The sequence below is a fragment of the Dreissena polymorpha genome, chromosome 14, assembly GCF_020536995.1.
Source record: "Dreissena polymorpha isolate Duluth1 chromosome 14, UMN_Dpol_1.0, whole genome shotgun sequence".
Lineage (NCBI taxonomy): Eukaryota > Metazoa > Mollusca > Bivalvia > Myida > Dreissenidae > Dreissena > Dreissena polymorpha.
The window spans coordinates 14,286,292-14,311,027 of record NC_068368.1 but is presented as its reverse complement, the minus strand read 5'-3'; the positions used below and the strand labels follow the sequence as shown (position 1 = coordinate 14,311,027).

Below are 24,736 nucleotides of genomic sequence, written 5' to 3'. Positions count from 1 at the left end.
CAGGAACGGGTTAAGCTCCACAATATAAACAACAATACGTTAGAGCCTCAATTTATGGAAAAAGGGACTTATATAAACGCATGTGCAAAAAGGGTCCTCCCAGATTAGCCAGTGTAAGCTGTACAGGCTTATTTTGAACACTTTACGCCTTAAACAGGATTTTCCTGAAAAAGAGACTTACTTGAAACAAAAAATACCATAAAAAAGAAAAATGTCGCCCATGACTTAACAGGCTAATTTGTTATGACACTTTACAAATATGAAATAAGCCCTGTTTTCACAGAGCGCAGCTAAATATGAATTGAAATATGAATAAAATTCTATGAAAACAATAGATGACACAATAACAATACTGCCACTCCGCCACCCCCATCAATGTAGCAATAAGCAGCAAGTGGCAGGTTATTACTGTAAAATCATTATTATTTGGGGGGACATAAATTTTGTTAATTTTAGAGTGTTGACCAAAATATCTATGAAAATAAAACATACACATCACAAAAGACAAACGCAAGTTCGTGATTTCATTTCTCTACAATCAAAAATCTATTAATTTACTTGTCTACACACAAGCCATTTTTTGAAATACAACACGCATTTTATTTTACAGAATTATTTTAGAGAAAATTGTGGGTACTTCGTAAGACAAGTTTATGAAGAATGACTGATGAATTGATGATGTCCATCGTAATTCAAGTATAGAATTTGCTACAAGTGGCATAATTCTTTCTGAATTTGCCTCATTCTTTAAAAACATTATTATTCCTGGGAAATTAATATTCTTTGATTTTGTGAGTTGACAGATCAATTAATTTAACACAAACACATCAGGAAAATGACCCATGAGAATTCCCCTTTTTTTTCAAAAATCAGAAATCAGTCCGCACAGGTTGAACAGGGACAACACTTTCCGCCTTAACTGGATCTTTGTTAAGAAGAGAATTTCTGTAAACAAAAATTACCATAAAAGTGGAAAGTGTCATCCCTGATAAGCCTGTGCGGACTGCACCAGCTAATCTGGGACGACACTTTACAAACAGGTATTAAACCCCCTTTTCCAAAGAGCACGGCCCAAATGATTGCACACAGTTATTCCACCTACTTTTATTCTCGTTGAGGAGCCCGGTATTCTCAGAATTCCCTCTGTGTCCAGACAGTTCTTGGATAAATAATGCAGGATCTGAAAGTGTACACAATGATTATAAAAGATTTTGTTTAATTTGCATTCGAATTTGAGAAATGTTCAATTCCGAATCAATAGCAATATACTTTGTTGTAATGCACTATGCCAATTTTAACTAAAATTAAAAGATCTCAATGTTATTTGGACTTCACATTTTTAACATAACAAGAGCACCGCATAGCGGGTGCCAACGCTCGGCTGCAGGTGCAGTTTCAATAAATGAAAGCTTGTCAGAAGATTTTTTTTTTTTAGAGGTCACAGTGACCTTGACTTTTGACCAAGTGACCCAAAAATGGGTGTGGCGTGTAGAACTCATCAAGGTGCAGCTACATATGAAGTTTCAAAGTTGTAGGTGGAAGCACTTTGATTTTTGAGCCAATGTGACAAAACCTTTACATTTTGTTAAGGTTTTAGCACACTGGGGACAGCGGACGACGAGCTAGTTATGACAATACCTCGGGTTTTCTCCGAAAACAGCCAAGCTAAAAATTAATACACCCATGCGTTCTATGTAGACGTTGTGGCATCCTAAATGTGAAGCATATTAATGCAATATTGAATACAAATCATCATATGTAAGACATACTGGCTACACTCCACTTATTGTTGCACACATGACTACATTGCACTTTCTGCTGCCAAGATCACAGGCTTCATGCCATTTACTGTTTAACCTACACATAGGCTACACCCCACTTACTTCTAAACACACAATAGGCACCCTAATATCGGGTGCCAGTTTCTGGTCATGTTCCAACAGCGTTTGCAGAGGTACGCCAAATATGCCGTGCTCTGAAAGGAAACATAAAACATATAGACTCACTCTAGTTAACAAAATGAGCCTTGTCTTAGGAAAACTGAGCTTAATGCACATGTATTACATGTTGTCCCAGATGAGCCTGATGGCACTTTTGGCTTTAATGGATTTTTTCATTTAAACAAAAATCCAGTCTATGCGGAAAGTGTTACCCTGTGCAGACTACACAGTCTAATTTGGGACAACACTTTATGCATTTCGCCCAGCTTTCTCAAAACAAGGTTCTGAGAGGAAACATGCAATTAAGATCATTTAGTTGACAACACTCATCTTCTGTCCTTTTTCAGCACCTTCTACTATATGAGATATGTGTGTGTGTGTCATTAATGGAGGGCATACTTTACATTTTGAATCGCTTTTTTGAGCTCTGTGCAGTAAAGGAAATGTGGGTATCTTTCATGGAGGTCAACTTCGCACTCATATTTCTACTTTGAGCACTTACATTTATCGCCGTCAAGTCTATGAAATAAACTTCACCTTTTGTATTGCTTTCATTAGCGCTGTCAAGTATATGCAATCTTAATACCTTTGTCATTCTCTTTTTGAGCAATTTACCTTTAATGTATCTCTTTTTGAGCACTGTCCTGTATATAAAATAAACTTTACCTTTTGTATTTCTGTTATTAGTGCTGTCTAGTATCTGAAATCAAAATTACCTTTGTATTTCTTTTTGAGCATTTTACCTTTGTATCTCTTTATTGAATGCCGTCTTGTATATGAAATAAACTTTATCTTTTGTATTGCTTTCATTAGCGCCTATGAGTATATGAAATCAACATACCTTTGTAATTCTTCTTTTGAGCAATTTACCTTTGTATCTCTTTTTTGAGCGCCACCTATAGTATATGAAATAAACTTTACCTTTTATATTGCTTTTATTAGTGCTGTCTAGTACCTATGTACCTTTGTAATCAACATACCTTTGTAATTCTTTGTTCAAGCAATTTACCTTTGTATTTCTTTGTTGAGCCCTTTACCTTTGTATTTCTTTCTTTGTATAGCGAGAAATTCTGAAACACAAGTAGGAAAATTATCAAAAGCACAGGTGTTGGGCATGTGGCCAAATCGCTGAAACACCATCAATATGTCATAAAACAAAAAAACAACATCACTTAACCACAAAAACAAAATGTTGAAACAATATATGTGCATAAGAGAATTTATTTGGGGTCAAAGTGATGAAAAATATTGTTTTATGACATATTGATAGTGTTTCTTTGAATAGGCCACACCTGTGTTCAAAAGGAGTACCAGTAAATACTGGAAAATAGTTTATATTAGTCTGCATACCTATTTATGTGTGTTTAAATGATCAGTTTGTGGACACATAAATTCATTAATTTCTGATATTGGAAAAAATAGTTCAGGAACTTTTGTTGGTCATTTTCCAATGTGTTTGTGTAAAATGTGTGGATTGATTAAATAACAAAATCAATGAAAACTAGTGACCTGAAAATCAATAGGGGTCATCTGCGAGTCACGATCAATGTACCTATGAAGTGTCATGAACCTAGGCAAAACCGTTCTTGAGTTATCATCCGAAAATCATTTTACAATTTCCGATCACCGTGACCTTGACCTTTGACCTAGTGACCTCAAAATCAATAGGGGTCATCTGCAAGTCATGATCAATCTACCTATGAAGTTTCATGATCCTAGGCATATGCATTCTTGAGTTATCATGCGAAAACCATTTTACTATTTCAGGTCACCGTGACCTTGACCTTTGACCTAGTGACCTCAAAATCAATAGGGGTCATCTGCGAGTCATGATCAATCTACCTATGAAGTTTCATGATCCTAGGCGTATGCGTTCTTGAGTTATCATCCGGAAACCATTTTACTATTTTGGGTCACCGTGACCTTGACCTTTGACCTAGTGACCTCAAAATCAATAGGGGTCATCTGCAAGTCATGATCAATCTACCCATGAAGTTTCATGATCCTAGGCGTATGCGTTCTTGAGTTATCATTCAAAAACCATTTTACTATTTCTGGTCACCGCGACCTTGACCTTTGACCTAGTGACCTCAAAATCAATAGGGGTCATCTGCAAGTCATGATCAATCTACCTATGAAGTTTCATGACCCTAGGCATATGCGTTCTTGAGTTATCATGCGAAAACCATTTTACTATTTCGGGTCACCGTGACCTTGACCTTTGACCTAGTGACCTCAAAATCAATAGGGGTCATCTGCAAGTCATGATCAATCTACCTATGAAGTTTCATGATCCTAGGCGTATGCGTTCTTGAGTTATCATCCGGAAACCATTTTACTATTTTGGGTCACCGTGACCTTGACCTTTGACCTAGTAACCTCAAAATCAATAGTGGTCATCTGCAAGTCATGATCAATCTACCCATGAAGTTTCATGATCCTAGGCGTATGTGTTCTTGAGTTATCATTCAAAAACCATTTTACTATTTCTGGTCACCGTGACCTTGACCTTTGACCTAGTGTCCTCAAAATCAATAGGGGTCATCTGCAAGTCATGATCAATGTACCTATGAAGTTTCATGATCCTAGGCCCAAGCGTTCTTGAGTTATCGTCTGACAACCATCTGGTGGACGGACCGACCGACCGACAGACCGACATGAGCAAAGCAATATACCCCCTCTTCTTCGAAGTGGGGCATAATAAATTTGAGCACAATGCATTGAATGTCCATTAATCTCTAAGATATTTAACCGACACAAATTAATGCTACCTAATCAACATTATAAGGTTGAAATCATACCTGAACAAGAGCTGTCACCATAGGATGACTTATGCCCCCTACAAATGCTTGATAGAAGTTATGAGCTTTTTTTTAAACCTAAACGCAGCTTTCGAAACCTAAACGCAGACCCTAAGTTCAAGGTCAAGGTCACAGCGGTCAAAATTTGTGTGCGTATGGAAAGGCCTTGTCCACATACACATGCATACCAAATATAAAGGTTATATCTCAAGCAACATACCAGTAGAAGTAATGAGCATTTTTCAAAACCTAAATGCAGATTTCGAAACCTAAACACGGACCCTAAGTTCAAGGTCAAGGTCACAGAGGTAATAATTTGTGTGCGTATGGAAAGGCCTTGTCCATATACACATGCATACCAAATATGAAGGTTATATCTCAAGGGACATAGAAGTTATGAGCATTTTTTGAAACCTAAACGCAGATTTCAAAAGCTAAACGCGGACCCTAAGTTCAAGGTCAAGGTCACAGGTAAAAATTTGTGTGTGTATGGAAAGGCCTTGTCCATATACACATGCATACCAAATATGATGGTTATATCTCAAGGGACATAGAAGTTATGAGCATTTTTCGAAACCTAAACGCAAAGTGTGACGGAAAGACGGACAGACGGACAGTCCGATCAATATGCCCCCTTTTCTTCGAAAGGGGGCATAAAAATGACACAGGTCAATGAAAAACTAATAGTCAAGCTAATATTGTTAAACATTGAACCAGCTTACAAATGGAGCATGAAAAAATGGTCTGACACAAATTTGACTTTGAATGTCATTATATCTCACAAGTTATAGAAATTCTAAGTTAAAAAATGGGCACATTACTTCATTAATTTAATAAAAATTACACATGCTAAACGTTAGGGCTGTCACGATACGCCGTGAGCGTACCGCGGTATATCGTGGTACGGCAACACTGTATCGCGGTACGTACCGCGATATTTTACAGAATATGTATCTGTGAAGAAAACAGCAGAATAATAAGTTTTACAAACTTTATTAAACTCAATAATCAGAAAACACTGGCATCATAGTATGACTAGAAACTGTAAAATAAACTGTAATAAACTTGATAGAAGTAAACATTGTTATTGCTATTCGCGTCTTTTTCTAAAATGTCCGCCATGTTGTTTACAATAGCTGTGACTACGATCTGTGTAAATCGAACGCTTCATGGGCATGTTTAAAATGCGGAGTCAACAGGCCCAGTATTGAAAATCCGTAGCGTTCTGACTCTTCCTCGACTTATTCAGAATCTTCAGATAACATGATTCGGAAGTGCCATGCTTTGAACGATCGATATACTAAAGAAAGAAAATGAGAAATAGAATAAACATCTTTTGGATAATTATGAACTTATTTGCAAAGGAATCTGTCCCAAATTCCAAACAAGAGGGCTATGATGGCCCTGAATCGCTCACCTGACTCATTAAGATCAGATGAAAACTATGACCTCTATTGTCTACACAATGTTTTTCTATGATTTGACCTAGTGACCTAGTTCCTGACTCTAGATGACCCAAATACAATCCCAATCCAGATTTCATCAAGATAAACATTCTGACCACAGTTCATAAATATTGGATGAAAACTGTGACCTCTATTGTCAACACAAGGTTTTTCTATTTATTTGACCTAGATTTTTACCCCAGATGACCCAAATACAATCCCACCCAGATTTCATCAAGAATTCTGACCAAATTTCATAAAGGTTGGATGAAAACTGTGATCTCTAATGTCTACACAAGGTTTTTCTATTATTTGACCTAGTGACCTAGTGTTTGACCCCAGATGACCCAAATAAAATCCCAACCCAGATTTTATCAAGATAAACATTCTGACCAAATTTCATAAAGATTGGATGAAAACTGTGACCTCTATTGTCTACAGAAGGTTGTTCTATTATTTGACCTAGTGACCTTGTTTTTGACCCCAGATGACCCAAATACAATCCCAAACCGGATTTCATCAAGATAAACATTTTGACCAAATTTCATCAAGATTGGATGCAAACTGTGACCTCTACTGTCTACACAAACAAATTGTTGACGGACGGACGCACGGACACACGCAGGCACGCACAACGGACGCCGGACATCACACGATCACATAAGCTCACTGTGTCACTTCATGACAGGTGACCTAAAAATATGTGTCGGAGATAAACATGAACAGTTGTGGTTAAAATCCCATAGAAACAAGGGCTGTTTGTAAAACATGCATGCCCCCCTATATGGGCTATAAGTTGTAGTAGCAGCCATTGTGTGAATACGTTTTTTGTCACTGTGAATGGTGGTGGTGGTGGTGGTGGTGGTGGTGTAGTAGTAGTAGTAGTAGTAGTAGTAGTAGTAGTAGTAGTAGTAGTAGTAGTAGTTGTAGTAGTAGTAGTAGTAGTAGTAGTAGTAATAGTAGTTGTAGTAGTAGTAGTAGTAGTAGTAGTAGTAGTAGTAGTAGTAGTAGAAGTAGTAGTAGTAGTAGTAGTAGAAGTAGTAGTAGAAGTAGTAGTAGTAGTAGTAGTAGTAGTAGTAGTGGTAGTAGTAGTAGTAGTAGCAGTAGTAGTGGTAAAAGTAGTAGTAGTAGTGGCAGTAGTAGTAGAAGTAGTAATAGTAGAGGTGGTGGTGGTGGTGGTGGTGGTGGTGGTGGTAGTAGTACTAGTAGTAGTAGTACTAGTAGTAGTAGTAGTAGTAGTAGTATTAGTAGTAGTAGTAGTGGTAGTAGTAGTAGAAGTAGTAGTAGTAGTAGTAGTAGTAGAAGTAGTAGTAGTAGTAGTAGTAGTAGTAGTAGTAGTAGTAGTAGTAGAAGTAGTAGTAGTAGCAGTAGCAGTAGCAGTAGCAGTAGCAGTAGCAGCATTACAAGACCAATACTTAAGAATGATCAAATGGGAAAATGTAACATAGCACCAGCAGTAAATATGGGGCTCATTTACAGGTCAGATTTGGAATCTCTGCTGTAAAATGAGATTTTGAATGAATTAAAGGGAGGCAAATCTGTAATAAAAAGAACATGCATAAACCGTAGTTGTTTCCCTTGTTTGAACCATGCTAAATCCTTACAAGTTTGGAAAGAATTGGATGAAAAATTTGGACTTTATTGCATAAACACCATTTTCTCAATTCAAGGGGAGGTAATTCTGTACTTCATGGACCAATAATGCTCATTTTTTGTAGGGTTTGTGTCCTCATTGATATAAAGACACTGTGCAAATTTGGAAAGGATCGGACAAAAAATGTGGAAGATTTTTGAAAGTTTTCACAAAATAGGCAAAAACGAATAAACATGCAAAGTTCAACGAGCTCCTGCGGCCATGTTTTTTGACGAATCAAATTTCTTTGAACAACTTTTTCAGGGGAGCCCTCAAAAGTCATCCCTGTGAAATTTTTTGAAAATCTGATGAGCGGTTTCTGACAAGAAGATTTTTAAAGGTTTTTACCATATATGGTCATGGCGGCCATCTTGGTTATGTGATCAAATTTTTTTTAACAATTCTTTTGTCCCATGACCTAGGGATGCTCCACATGAAATTTAGTTGAAATTGGCTCAATGGTTTAGTAGAAGAAGATGTTTACAATTTGTATACGGACGGACGGACGGACGGACGGACGCCGAACGCTGAGTGATCACAATAGCTCACCTCGAGCTATCGCTCAGGTGAGCTAAAAACGGTGCGGCAACGCCGTACCTCGGTGCGATTTTTTTCACGACATGCACCGCGATATACCGATATACCGGTGAATCGTGACAGCCCTACTAAACCTCCTGTACGAGTAATAAGAAAAAATATATGGGCCGTGCTCTGTGAAAAGGGGGTTTATTGCATGTGCGTAAAGTATAGTCCCAAAATAGCCTGTGCAGTCCGAAGACACTTTCCCATTTTATAGCATTTTTTGTTTTCAGAAAGTCTCTTCTTAGCAAAATTACAGTTTAGGCAGAAAGTGTCGTCCCTGATTAGCCTTTGCAGACTGCACAGGCTAATCTGGGACGACACTTTACGCACATGCATTGAACGCCTTTTTCACAGAGCACGGCTCATATTAAAGTTTTAAAAGTGTAGGATTACTTTTCAAGACAAGTTTGTGTCTCCAATAGAATGAAAGGACAGACAGCCTGTTCAAATATATCGCCTCACTCTGTGTGGAGGTGGGGAGAGCAAAAAAACATGTCTAACCCAGCTAATATCATTGTAGACAGCTAATTACAAAACGTAAAGACCAAAGAAAATAAAACGATATATCTGGTTCCTTAATTAGAAAATGCTTTAAGTGCTTAATATATCGGTATATACTCAAGGTTTCACAAAGCACGGAAAACCACAGATGCCTATGTAAACCTACAGCAACCTACAAGTTCTTAAAACAGTAAGATGACTTAAAAAATCATTTGACAACATATACATTGTAAACCATGTAAACCTTAAATAATGGAAAAACATTTTTAAAAACATGAGAATAAAGTACAATGCTAAAGTGTCTAATAGCTATTGTGTGTTTTCTCTTGTTTTCATGGATTTCAGTTGATTCAAAAATGTTTTGAGTATCAGTAGATCATTTGAAAATGCATATGTAATGTGTAGTCCCAGATAAGCCTATGCAGTACACTTTCTGCCTAGACTGGATTTATATTTAGAAAAGACATCCTTTAATTAAACTAAAATTCCCACGCAGACTGCACTGGCTAGTCTGAAACGACACTTTACACACATGCATTAAGCCCCAGTTTCCCAATGGCGAGGTCCATATATAATAAAAAACAAGCATGCAAGTTTCCATTATAACAAAGACACATCTGCAGGTGACTTTGCTGCAAATTTTGTTGGTAAATCAAATGATACCCTTTATGAGTGATAAATACTTTTGACAATAATTAGACCACCTTTTATCGGGATGCAAACGTATTCAGCACCCTTTTTAGGTAAGAAATAAGCACAAAGAAATCAATACAGAAATGTGCTTCACAGTGTTTAATTAAGCATAGTTTTATACGCCCAAGTTTCAAATTTAAAAATTGGTGTGAAATCAATATAGAACTGTGCTTTACAGTGTATTACGCTTAGTTTTATACGCCCACGTTTCACATTTAATCAAAGGACTGACAGTTCTGGTGTGACGATGCTTTTGAAGAGCATGGATATAAAACATCAATTTAAGTCTATCTATATCACCACAATTGTGTATGTTGATACGAACATTTGGGTACGATAAAAAATTTGGGTACGAAAATTTTGGGTACGAAAAAAAAAATTGTACGAAAAAAAATTGCGTACGAAACATTTTTGGTACGAAAAAAAGTTAAGGGGTACGGGGAAGTAGTACCCGTGGGTAACTTGACCCATTGAGCGAAACTGGGAGGCGGGTCACATTCTTGTTCATTAAGTATGGCAATACCTTCATGATGATTCTCGAAAGTAGGTATGAGCACATAGCCGGACCATGTGAGCTCAATCGTATGAGCACTTGACTATCCGAGTTCGCCCACGAACATATGGATAAGTAAACTAATAGCGAAATGACCTTATACATGTATACATGTATATGGTGAAATCTAACAATCGAACGAAATATCAAGCGTGGTATGTACACTTAGGTGGTTGTGTAATTTCTGTTAGAATATCGTATTCAATATGTAAATTTTAAATGATTGTGCCCGCACTTGAGATTGTTGCCTTGTTTGAGTCTATACGCGCCTAGGCTGCACCCAGTCTGTGTATTTGTGTTTTTCCAAGGTAATGAGTTACCTCCACGCTGAGGCTGCATAATGTTGGGACCCGGAGTGTGTCCAGCACTCCTACCTAATAAGATTAGATTGACGACAGTTGGGACGAATTTTGAATGATAGCTGCAATTTCCAGCTATTTGTTTTGTACTGAAATACTTTTTAATTTTGTATATGGTCAAATGCTGCGGGGGGGGGGATGAGATTATCAGGAAAAAAACACCTGTCCGGAATGGTGACCACAAAACAGACAAAATATAACATTGCGCCGGGAGCGGGAATCGAACCGGTGTCGTAAAGGTGAAAAAGCGAACGTCCTTACCACTGCGCTAGCGGGACGTTAAATTACGCAATGCAATGTTGTTATATCTATATATATCATAGCAGTGCAGCGTTTACAATTTGCAGGTTCGAAATTGTTCGCATTCTTTAGTTTTGTGATCACGTAAAAAGTTAATATTACATGTTTTATTCACAATTTATTTACTAAATCGAGAACAAATATCAAACAAAATAGAGAAAATATATAGTTGTTTCATTGGTCCATAAAAATAAAATAGATGTAAAATTACTAATTTTAAATTAACGTTCTGATACACTTATTGAATCTGTTTCCCCAGGATATGCTGTTCTATTAATATTTACCTTTATCAACACGAACGACAACTCTGCTAGGAGAATGTTATCAATGAAAATCAACGAGCAATCTCCTACGCAGTGGCGAATGCCAAGGGAAGTAACTGAAAAATCGAGTTATCTCAATCGGACTGGCTTGGTCTTTTACATAGGTTCCCATTGTGAAGATTTTTTTTACTGGTTATCAAACTTTAGACGACGCTGTTCCAGCATCGTCAAAAAGTGGTGTGCATTATAGATTGATACAACATGAAGTGCAATACATGTAGTAAAATGGAGGCCGATTTGACAGTTTTCTTTATTTGAAACTGTTTTCCTAAATTTTGGCATAATAATCAGGGGCACGTTATACATGGTTGCTCGTAATAAATGGTGAAATAATGATAAGTAAAGAGCACTTTACGTTGGCTTTTCTAGATTCGTTAAGCTGGAAAACCCATTTAACAGCTCAACAATTTTGTTGTGAAAGTCCAAGCAAATATGTTTTTTTAACAATCAAGAACTATTGATTTCTGAACGCTAATTACTTGCTTAATAATTGAGTGCATTCATACATCACTGAATGTCTGTTACGTGGATGGAATTATGGTTCATGCAGTAGATTTACATGGTAAAAACTATTCATAAATCAATGATTAAATCTCCTTTTGGTAGTGAAGCTTCCCATAAAGTTTCATTGAAATCCCGTAATAAGTTGCTGAGAAATAGCTCGGACAAGAATTGCACTATATGTACAGTTAATGGAAAATTTCAAAGGGCCATAACTCTGTGAAAAATCATCCGACCAGAACCGGCTGATAATATGCACATCTCCTCTTGGTAGTAAAGCTTCCAATAAAGTTTAATTGAATTCCGGTCATTAATTGCTGAGAAATAGCCCGGACAAAAATTGTGCACGGACGGACGGACACATGCACGGACGGACGAAGCGGCGACTATATGCTCCTGCCCAAAATTTTGGGGAAGCATAAAAAAAAATCTTTTAAGTATATAAAAACTTTATACAAAAGAAAATTACTGTTAGTGACCACTACACAAGCAGTATATGATATATATTGTTTTACAATTCAACGAAAGAGTATAACATGAAAAGATGAGACAATTAACACGGCAGATAGTTACTCTGTGATCTCTGCTAACAGATGCATTTTGTTCTACAGAAGAAGCCTGAAAGTAAGCAATTTATAATAAACAATGTAATATGAACTCCATCATGCAAAAATGGGTCTTATGTAATATGCCCCCCAGCGTAGCTATAGACCGGCCTGCACATTTGCACAGTCTGGTCAGGAGCTGGGACATCCGTTAATGAGACTGTGGCACCTTGTGTGACTTTATAGCGGAAAGGGTAGCTTTGGACCAGACTGCGCGTCTCTACGCTATGCTGGCTACATATGGTATAAGAACCCTTTTCGCACGACACGAGTCATGTATGAAAATATTATTCTTATTCCACAGTAAATTAAATAAAAGTATCAGGCACAACAGTGAAGTATATTGATGACAGATCACAGTAGCACTATAGCTAACTAACTGACCGAGCCAGTGGGCATAACGCTTTTTGGAAGCTAAAATACTTTATGTTAATTAACCTAAAAATGGGCCTTCGACAGTAATGCAAGCAAAGAAGCAACTGATGTCAAGTTTAATACTATTAAATACTAAATATAATCAGAGACTAAACAGAGATTACCTAATTACACAAATCCCAATTTAATGGGGAAAAATGTGAACATATGAAAGATATTTTTGATAAGATAATAGTTGGACATATTCAGCCCAAACTTAAAATTCAAATCACTGACTTGATTAAACAACATGACATAGTTTTTGACTTCTTAACTACGAAACATTCATGTTTAATGAACACAATTTGCGTAACTGCTGGTATTTAAAGATCATATTATGGAACATTATTAAACCTATTTGACCCACAGTCACAGAGCACGAATTAAGAAAGATTAAAATTAAAATGAAAGGTGTTAGCTGTAGTTTGGAGTCTATTTTGGTTACAAGTAAACAAAGAATAGCAGACCAGGTCTTCTTGATTGCTTAATTATCACGGTACCTTGCCAAATACCTCAGTGTACTTGTGGCCTCATGATACATGAATATTTAAAATTACAAAGGTTTGAAATTTCAAAATATAAACTCCTCATTGTTAAGTTGTCTTTTTTTGTTTAACAGAAATTATCATTCAAAATATTTTTGCTTTTTCAGCCGGTATGTGTAGATTTCACAAAACATTAATTGATGACACCTAAACAAACACAAATATGAGGGGAAAAGCAATAAAAGTTAAGCTCATTTATAATTGCATGCCGAGTGTTTTGGTAAAATTTTACCGTATGAGTTGTTGATTTTTATCTATTGTATAGTATGTTTTGTAATGTAACTGTTATGTAATGTTTGAATAATTACTTCATTACATTAAATTGCCTTTATGTCATAGACATGGCTTAAATTTAAAATGTATACAACAACAGTCTTTAACAAACACACAAAAGAAGTTCTCTTCAGGGAAAATGTGGTAAGAGTAAGCTTTAGGTTAATTTACTTATTTCAGTAACGAAATTTACCATTATTTTTGTCATCGTAACACTAAACAGCAAACAAACTTAAACTAATGAATTATCACAGGATTAATATTTTTCAAACAGTTTTCACTTAATATTTCTGCGACCATAGCAAACACAATTCTTATAAGACAAAAAAATTATGAACATGCGCATTTCCACATGGCCCTTTATCCACACAACGAGTTTTGTGAACCCTGCTTAAATAATTTTGATTAAATGCAGGTTCCATATTTTTACACAGTATTCATTTATTTCTGTAACTGCACCAACAACATTTTCGTCTGACAAAAACGGAAATCTCAAGCATATTCCCCATAAGCGCTTAAAAATCCACCTACAAAGTTTCAACCTAAAAGGATTTAAAATCAGACGGACAGATGGACGGATGGAAAGATTGACTGACCGACTGATGAATGGAATGGACCGAAGGTAAACCTATAAAATCCTCTGGTTTCAACAATAGGGAACTAATTTAAACTTAGGAAAAACAAGAATTATGTCCAGACACGTTGAAAAACACAACACACAAAGAGGTTTTTGATAATAAAAGTGGTGGGTTCCTGCGCCTACATTTGTAAGGGAACCAACACTAAAAGGTATATTTTGATTCTAAATCACTGTTTATTATAATAAAACAGAACCAATCGTAAGTTTATTAAAGTAAGTAAGTTGTTGATTATAGTGACATATGTACATGCAATATCATATATACATAAAAACATGATTGCAGCAACAAATCAAACCTAGAAATAAACAACCTTTAAAAAGTCATACATGATTATATACAATATTTAAGAAGTAACTGGTGTATAAGTGTTGGAAATATGGTATTACTCAATTGTTTGGATTTCCATTTCAGATCAAGAAAACCACAAGCGCAAACAAGTGGTCATAACAGCAATAAATACCACTTATGGTTTAGTTCTGATTATTGTTCTGATTCGTTTGAAACGCTAGAAATGAGAACAATATTAAATATTAATCAATATTTAACAATGGCATTGGCTTCATTAAACATAATGAGCAATGTAGCGGAATACTTCTTGTTGAATACAGTGTAAATACCGTAAAAATATAATACTTATAACAGGCAAATAAACAAAAAAGTTTATGTATCAAATTTCAAATTATTTCTACTTCCTCGTATTAATATTACTATTATTAGCATGTTTAATCTTCTTAACTTAATTTGCATGTTTAATCTTCTTAACGTAAATTTATTTGTCAAAAAACAATAATAGATTCATTTCCTTGTTAAATCAGCATTTAGCATTAAAATATTCCAGCAAATTAAAAACCTACAGAAAAATACATGCATGTATGGCGTGCAAATTAACACCAAAGTTTCAATGAAAAAAAACTTACACATTGAACATTCAACATGGTTGCACACTATACATAGTTTTCTACAGTATACTAGTGACAGTGAAAAATGCATACCTTCTTTCCGTTGGATGCTGCTCCTTTCTGTGACGACCTCTGTGAGGTGGCAGCCTTATCAACGCTTCCAGACGCCCCTGGGTCCTGACCTTTGGTAGCCTTGGCCCCTGGGTCCTGACCCTTGCTAGCCTTTTTGTTTGCAGAAAAATCACTTCCCATCTTTATTCACTGAAAGGTCCCCATGTTGAGAAGCCTGAGAAAAGGAATTAAGAGAAATACTATTTCACTACTGACTGATATAATTAGAAAAAACTTTGTTTTAATTACTATTATAATGACCTCAATCATATAGCCTGGTATGTTATGTTTATTGACATATTAAAACATCAGTGAACAGTTGATTTCTAAGAAAATGACTAATGAAAAACATTAGATCTAAAAATTTGCATCAATTTTTATTATCAGCTTGTCTACAAAAGTATGACTGTACTCTCCTGCTTTGAGTGAGTAATGAGGCTATATTGTTTAAAGAAGACATTTTTAACCATGAGTTTGATTCTTCCCTATTATATTTAACCAATAAGTTTTGTGTCAACCAGTAGATCAACTGATAATTAACACTGAACAGGCACATATCAATGCCGTCTTCATACTGTAACACACTGATCAAATTACATCTTGAACAGTTTTGGCCTGCTAGCAGTAGAGCACTCACCATACCTCTGATTTAATAAGGTCAGTTGTCAGTAACTGGCATAAGTTTGTGCACTTCGTTCTCGTTACCAGTACAATAATTTTGATCATAAACACATTAAGGTTATTCAACTGTTAAAGTTTGAGCCAGATCCACCCAGACGTTAAAGACGAGTTCAAAACACAAACATCAGGAGATACCTACGTATGTACAGACGGATGGACGTACAAATGCAATGCTTAATGACTCCCACTTTGTGGTGGCATTAAAAATTGTTTCACTGGGCAAGAACAATTGGAGGCTAGTCCAGGACCTAAACCCACAAACCCTTGCTATCAATGTAATATGAGCTCCATCATGCAAAAAAGGGTCTTATATAATAAGGACTTTACTGAATGAGTGGACTGAGTCGCCACAAAACTTCTCCTCAAGCACAAACAATGACATTCTCCCTCTAAAATGAAATTTTCCTAAAATTCAAGGATTTGGGCTGTGATATTATTAACCAAAAGCCAGGTTACATGACAGCCCTAAGTTGGGGGCCAAATGTAACAGGAGGGAGAAAATAAGTCTGGAATCTGAGACCCTTTGCTATTGGGGCGAGTGCTCTTCATAAAGAGTTAACCACAAAACTTCTCTTTACTCACGAAGTTCATGCTGTGACATCTGTCAATGCTAAGTGTACCAGTATCTTACTAAATTTATTTGACCACGTCATGCCATTGAGTTGAATATTGGCTTTAAACCCAGATATGTTAAGAAGCATTCCAAAAAACACAGGTAGGCACAGTGATGTCCCACAGGCCTTCATTCATTATTTATTGAATATCAATTAAACCTGGCCCTTGATATCTTGTTTAGGTAAAACATAGGTAAAACACTTGAAAAGCGAGCAGTTATGTTACCCTTTATCTACCTTTCTGTTGGTTTCTGTATTATTGACCTTACAACAAACCCTATCCCAATATCAGACCTCTTGAAGTGAGTGTGATAAATGTAAAGCTACGTTACAACTTTGTACAATAATGCGTTTTTCAATTAATACAATCACATATAAAAAGCTGATGTATGTATACACAATTTTATCATTTATTATTTTTTTCATTGCACATTTCTGATATGCTTACAAATTATTTAAATGTTTTAAAAGTCCTATAAATTATGTTTTAAAAGTCCTATAAATTCACCCTTACTAAAAATCTTGTATCTGCAATAATTGCTATTGGACAAAACAAACCTTTTGGATCACAGGAGGGAAGCCCATAGTATTTTTTTTTATATATATGCTATAATTTCTGTTATAGCATATATATATATATATATATATATATATATATATATATATATATATATATATATATATATATATATATATATATATATATATATATACACACTACGGGCTTCCCTGCTGTGTTTTGGATTCCCTGTAATAATTTGATATTACATGGGATATAAACCATGTGCATACTGCGGCTTGGGGAAAATATTGTGTAATATTTTAAAATAAATAAGAAAAATTATCGAAACATCTTTCCAATAGAAATTTACATTACTTTATATACATTTGTATTGCTAACTGAAATTCATTATACACAAAATTATAAAAACAGTAATTCAATGTCAATAAAACAGGAGAGAACAACTAATAAACATTAAATCTATGTTTAAATTAAATAAAAGGCAAAATAAAGTAAATGACCATTAAACTAGAAAATAATTGTCATCATAAAAGTTTACATACCATATTTAATATAAATATTGCAGTAAAAAACGAAGTATTTTTTGCATGTATTAAACCGTAATGTATGGTTTGAACTTACTATCACATATTTAACATGTTATCAATTGAAAATGACACAAACCTTTTCATTAGAAAGATAAATCCTGCTGTTAGTGATAAAATATAATCCAATAAATCCAATTAAGAATGTGCAATGGAGTGGAATTCAAAACAATGAGAATGTATTTCGCCCAGTTCAAGTACCTCCAACTAAATGAAAGCAATCACCCAAATAATTTGCCCAAGCTTCAAGCAGTATTTTAAAATTGACCAGTCGCCAAATTATCGATCGCTCCGCCCACATAGTCACGTGGTCTAGTGATTAGAAAACTCCGACAAGCAGATCGCAATTATAGCGGATTACGTGAGGAAAATTCTATATTTGTAATGATGTATTATGCTCTTTTCTATAATATAAATTATTAAAGCCGCACACTAAACTAAACTGCTTTGTAAAACGTTAATACAATCATAAAAACTTTAGAGAGAAATGGCGTAATCATAATAAATGAGTTAACGGCAGACTGACTATCAGAAACGTTTCTTATACATATTATAAAGGGAGTTGATGAAAAATCCGTTGTAAAAATGAGCATTTATTTCATATTCATTTTGAACTTGTATTCAACCGTCTGACAGTGAACCCGGTGGCTATTCATATATAATTTTGAAAATATTTTTATTAAATGCAAATGACATATCCATATCATGATGGGTTTTTTGCTTATTAAAAATGTTTAGATCTTTGTTTTATTGTGTTATTTTTAAAAAGACACCGATTTTTTTATGTAGATATAAATTAAATTTTGATTGTAACCATAATTTAATACAGGCCTAATTTCGTGGTTTCATTAACAGATAGTCTAATATGCATTTTATTTCATTTATTTTTAATGCGAACCTGTTACATTTCACTATCAAAAAATGAAGTGTTGGTATTACGGTGCTGTTCACGAACATTCGAATTTAATACATTTAGCATATTATGCATTTGCTTATTTAAAACAAGACGGCCCTTATATGTTAATTGCAATTTTCACATTTCTCCCCGTATCAATATATGTTGTATAAGAAATTTTGTTGTTGTATTATAAGCCGTACATTTTACACTTGAAGTCGCTTTAAGCTGGCTAAGCCGCGTTGAAATCACCTTTTTGTTTTATTTACTTTAGTTTAAACAATATTTAAGTAAACAATTTATAATGATTTCCCTTGTTTATGCTCCACAGAAAATAAATATATAATTGGAAATCATTTAAGTAATTAAATAGTTTTCTTTTCTTGTGTACAGTACCTAACAATGCCTCAATGTTCCTTCATTCTGAGATCCACGCAACATACTGTTATTTATTAATCATCGACAATTACGCTGAGATTAATAAGCACGTGTGGCAATTATTATGTTGCCCAAACTGCTTAATAATTTTGTGCATCAAACGGTATAACACGTTTTATAGAACACACACCTGGTGTGGTTAAACTATTTATTGTGTTTGTTTTCTCATTACTCGTTTATATGTTCAAGAAATAAAGATAAAATAATAACCTTTTATAAAGTATGTATAGCACCTACAATTTTGAATAATGATCGAACAGTAATGATCATGTATTTGATATAAAATCTGTGTAAACTCTTAAAAATTATGTCCATTCCATATGTACAACACGCTTTGTTTGTCGGACAAAATGGCGGCCAGATAAGCGTTGCTGAGGGGTGTGTGAAAAATCGATATCTGATTGGCTGATCGACAAAATGTGGGCGGAGTTGGCGACTGGTCAATTATGCCAGACTAAGTAAATAACATTGGAGTAGTACTGTTCCACTTAACTGAACACTTATTGATTTCCCATATTTAACGCTTGATAAAGAATGTCTCTTTTTACCTATACCTTATATCAATTGTTTTACTTTCTAGCACACTAACTGGTAACAGAAAAAACTATTGAAAATATGATCCACCCCTGCCAATGTACACAAATCTACATGTGCAATACACATTTAAACCAATTCTATTATGCTTGTCACAGATTATAAGCATACCACGATTAACGCAAACTTTCTTCTTTCAATCTTTTATTATACTACCAACAAGGATTAACTGTTTAACACACGTATTTATCAGTTTGTCAATAATGTACCTAAATTCTCAAGACCATGTAAAATCGAATGAAAGGGGACATTTTATTTCAGTATCAATAATAACTTAATCAAAATTTAGTTCATTAAATGTGCTTTCAGGCATTTCTTTGATCACCTCAGCAAAAACTGGGCCTTAGGTTATTAATGCGTTTAATACAACACGAGTTTACCTGTACATTAAGGATTGGAAGTCGGAGTTATGAAGGTGGAAGATAAGCTGCCTATCTTCTATTGGTCTTCATGCAGTCAACCAGAGGTGATCGAATGATAAATCTTGCTCATTGTAGCAAATCAATTGATTGCTTACATCAGGTTACCTAGCAAACATAAACATTAGGTCAAAATACCACTTCATCGGCGCGTATGAGAGCGGTAAAACCATTTTCCATTGCTCAAATTAATTTAATTGGGTGCTGAATGTCACCTGTAATTGTGACACCTTTAAGGGGCCTTTACACAGATTTTGGCATGTTTTGAAGTTTGTCATTAAATGCTTTATATTGATAAATGTTAATATTGGATCTAAAAAGCTACAGTAAAAAATCAAGAATAATTTTTTTTAAAGTAACCCTCAGCAGGGCTCGAACCACTGACCCCTGGAGTCCTAGAGTAAAAAGTCTACCACTTAGACCACTCGGCCATCTTTCCGGATACAATCACAGGTGTATTTTATACTTAATATAACCAATCCTCGTTGTCTCACAAAATATAACAACAACAACAGAACTTTCCAATTTTTTAATTCGTTTCGCTTTGCAACGCTTTATAATTTTCATGTTTTTAAATCATCAAAAGATGCATATAATGGCTATTTTAGAGCATGGTAAATGTTCAGTATTACTGTTTCCTCACAAATATCATAACTAAGGCCACAATTAAAATATTGTTGGTTTGCTCTTTACCGACCCTAGATTTTACAGGTGGGTAGGTAGGTAGGAAAATTATTTTATTTTATTTTAGAAATTATATTTTTAATACACTAATAGTCTATGAATATTTATAACACTGGTATTAAAGCACTGTTGCAGTGTAAGAAGTCCTATGTAGCTTAACCATGTCTTGTTTGCTGTTTTCTTGCATATATTAATATCAAATGCATGCTTGTGTGTTATTACATCAAATATGTGTTCAATAAATTATGTTAATTGCTCTGAATGTAAATAAAATATCTACAATAAGGAATACATCAATACCACTTATTGTAATAAGATATTTATAAATTATGATATGCCAATGTAATTGTATCAACTATCATGCATGGGTTTTGGTTACTTCGGTTTGCAGTAAGTATAAAACTAATTAAAATCAGTTTTCACTTGAATGAATGAATGAACAGTAAAGCAAACCGTTTAAGAAGCTATAGAAATCATTTGATTGACTGTGACATCCAAATTTAAACAAAATAAATCATTTCAATTTTTCATATAAGTTTTAACTTCAGGTTAAATCGAAAGTAGATTAACATGTGCAAATATTTACTTCATTTGAAAACTGTTATCCATTTCACACTGAAATCTTCCGTTAAATAATAATAAAAACAAAATGTTCAAAGCACAAGAGATGCTGTGCTTTTTATTTTGTTTAGATCGTATTCACAATTGAACAGAAGTTTACATGTTGATCTTCATTGAAGTTTAACACTGTCCGCCATTTTCATGATTTTGATTGTTTTGACAGGAAGCGAAAATCTCTTCTATTTCCTGTGCAAAACAATTTTAAAAACTCGTAAATTAATTTCTTTTTACTGAAAATAGTTATTAAATTTATTTTTAAACCATATGTGATATGAAACCATGTATGACATGTCTTAAAAAAAATATTTTGAAATCGGAACCACATGTACTTTATTGTTTTAAACAAAATGGCGGACTAAGTTGACAGTTTATAGACGCTTGCATAACTGCGCACCTCCTATTATTGACTACAGTATATGTCATTCACAGCTGTTGATAATGACTCCTAACACTTCCCATATACATTTGGTTTAAAATCATATCTCGCAATATTGAACGCTTAATTACAACAACCAGTTTTGGAAAAAGTTCGCACATAAATCAACCTTTACAACAATAATTGTTGTGCAGACACCTTTTTTAAACAGTCATTTAATGAGCGAACGCATGCAATACATCATTAAGTCCATATACAATTAAGAGCGGTGTATGCACATATTCGTTATTGAACATATTCCTCTTAATTAAGCACAATATATTTAAAGAACATACTTTTTTCTCGTCGATGATAGAAGCATGTCACCGTTCGCAAATCAATTTCACCCCTCTGTTAACCTACTGCAAGATGGCTAAACTTGTCGAACGTTCGCTTCGCACGTACACCACTTTGACGGTTGGGATTGGTGGAATGTTTAAGACTTCCTAGCCAAAGATCCTAGTAACTGGTGGGCTGTAAACGAAATAAACAATACAGCCTTGTGCGTTCCGGCCGTTGAACCATTTACGCCCTTAGTCTTAGTTGAAATGACAAGTGATACTTGAAAAAAAAATGCGATTGCTATTATAAAGCGGCCCGTACATGTGTAGAAACCGCGCTCTATGAAACGGTTTTATTGAATGTGCGCGAAGTGTCGTCCCAGATTAGCTTGTGCGGTACCCTTCGTGTGTGTTTAAATGCCTGTAATTTAGTATGTTTGTTTAGATTTTAACAGAATTAATTTGTGATTACAGGTTTTCAAGTTATAATGTTAAACAAAAATTTGCACATTCATCATAATTTTCATTCTATTTGTCTTTATTGTAAAATATGTGTTTAAAAGCGGGTGCTGTTTAGTGTACATAAGCTTTTTGCACAAAATGAAATTGATATCTACCTATGGGTTTGTGTGGGTTTATGTTCGAGAGTGCAGTAATTTTCATGGAATGAATACTGGGTATAAGGATAATTTATAGAATGTAAAGAACTTAAAAAGCCGATTCAAATGAAAGTATATGCTAGATATTTTATACGGGTTCTAAGATATCACATTACACTGAAACATTTTACTGTGAGTGCTTCAAACTTTTCATTCACTTGGTGACTTTTATTAAAATTTGTAAGCAAACAAATACAACACCAATTTCACAATTTAAGTAAAAAAAAACGACGCGACTTTTCCCAATCTGAAAGCAATTTAAAACATGTGTGTTCCCATACTGCTCGTCGGGTCCAAGAAATATATCCAAATCATCCCAAAAATTAAATGCTGCAAGCTTTAGATCCCGCAATTACGTATTTGCTGAGTGTTCATATGTCATTTGCGAGTTTTAATTTGGGTAAATACATTCATATTGAACTGTTCAGTACGACTAAAGTTATAGTCAAACATATACATTTTCGTGTAAATAGAAATAAGTGCGGATACTTTGTTAGCGGTGTAAGGGCCTCAGCAAAAATATATGTAAGTAAAAATAAATAGTTTGTACATGAAGAAACATCTGTTCGGACTACGGACCATTTAAAGGGACCTGTTCACGTTTTGATAAATTGAAAAAAAAAGAAACATAAAATGTTTCAGATTTTGGAAATGTTCGTTGTAGTTTTTTTTTAAAGAAAACAGTAATACGAGAGTTGCCTTCAAAATGAACAAAAGGAATCCGTGTTTTTTTCAAGTACATCCACGGTTTTCTCGAACCATTGTTGTGTTAGCAGATGTGTTCAATACTATACTTCAATGAAAATGCATTTTGTCAATATTATTCAACATGCCTCATAAGAAAATTAGTGAATCTCTGAAGGGCATTGTTTTAGGCCTTTTGAGATGCAAATGCAGTTACAGAAGCATTCAAATGAACTAAAATGATGGACCATGCTATTTCTTTGGGAAGTATTCGGAATATTCGACATGACGCTACTGTATAGCGCAGAACAACGCCTGGTGGTGCTACAAACTCAACTTCAAGTAGACGTCCATATAAGGTCACGCCTGATGTCGTATGCAAAATTCGTCGGTGGATCTCTAAAATCAATCCGCCGACCAAGAGAAAAAAGGCATTGGGCACAGGAATGTCCAAGGGAACAGTATACTACATCATTAGGCATGTTGTGAAAGCAAAACTACGGAAGAAGTTCAAGGCTCATCATCTCAACATGGCACATATTCAGAAGCGCAGGGCCAGGTCTATGAAGCTATATATCTTAAGCTTAAACGTGGCAAGTGGAGAGATTTTGTTACATCTGACGAGCGATGTTTTATCTTGGTGGAAGTTATGAAATAAGAAGAGTATGTTTTGTCAGAATGGGAGAAAACGTTGGCGATAAACTGAAGTTTGTAAAACGTGATGCGTTTGCCCGTGGCCTCATGGCGTGTGCTGCTTTATCGTCCAGAGGTAAATCAGTGATCAGAATAATTTCCAAAGGGACCAAGGTAAACTCAGAATACTATATCAATAAAGTTCTGAAACAATTTATACGAAAGGATGTACCGAGACTCTTTCCGGAGGATAAACACGTCATGACTTTCCATCAGGACAGTGCATCTAGCCAAAATTTTAAACACTGTTTTCTAAAAAAAAATATCAAAACATTAAGTTCATAACACCCGAAGAATGGACTCAAGTCTCTAGATGCGGCCCAAATGGATTTTGTTATATGGGGATACTAAAACGACGCTTACAGAATCGACACGTAAACTCACTTTCTGGTCTAAAAAGAGCTCTGAAGGACGAATGGCGCAAATTGGAACAAACAAACATCAACTAGACGTTGAAATCTTGGCCAAAGCGTTGCAGGATAATTTACAGTTGCCATGAATCTCATATTGAGCATTTGTTGCAAAAAAATGTATTAAGATTATAAATTATTCATATTTTGTTTTGTTCGTCATGAAATCGGGCACCTCTCGTACTGAACATTTATGATGCCCTTAAATATCCATTATATGCATCTTTTGGCGATTTAAAAACCTGAAATTTATAAAGAGCTACAAACGCGATACGATTGAATAATTTGGAAAGTTGAATTGATATCGTTGTATTTTGTGACATTACGACGAATGCTTATACAAAGTATAAAATATGCCATGAACTATATCAGCATGGGTGAAGGAGTGGTTAAAGCGCTAGACGTTTACTCCAAGTGTCAGT

The 24,736-nt window shown here is 34.8% G+C and overlaps 1 protein-coding gene across 1 annotated transcript in view; it reads right to left on the bottom strand.

Moving 5' to 3' along the window:
* LOC127857188 (uncharacterized) overlaps positions 1 to 15,260 on the bottom strand; it is a 53,071-nt gene extending 37,811 nt beyond the window's left edge. The window contains exons 1-4 of the mRNA XM_052393605.1: positions 15,102 to 15,260; positions 2,950 to 3,010; positions 1,884 to 1,975; positions 1,103 to 1,180 (exon numbers count right to left, since the gene is read on the bottom strand). Of these exons, the coding sequence (XP_052249565.1) occupies positions 1,103 to 1,180; positions 1,884 to 1,975; positions 2,950 to 3,010; positions 15,102 to 15,260 (390 nt within the window). The remainder of the gene's footprint in view (positions 1 to 1,102; positions 1,181 to 1,883; positions 1,976 to 2,949; positions 3,011 to 15,101) is intronic.
* Between the last annotated feature and the right edge of the window lie 9,476 nt (positions 15,261 to 24,736).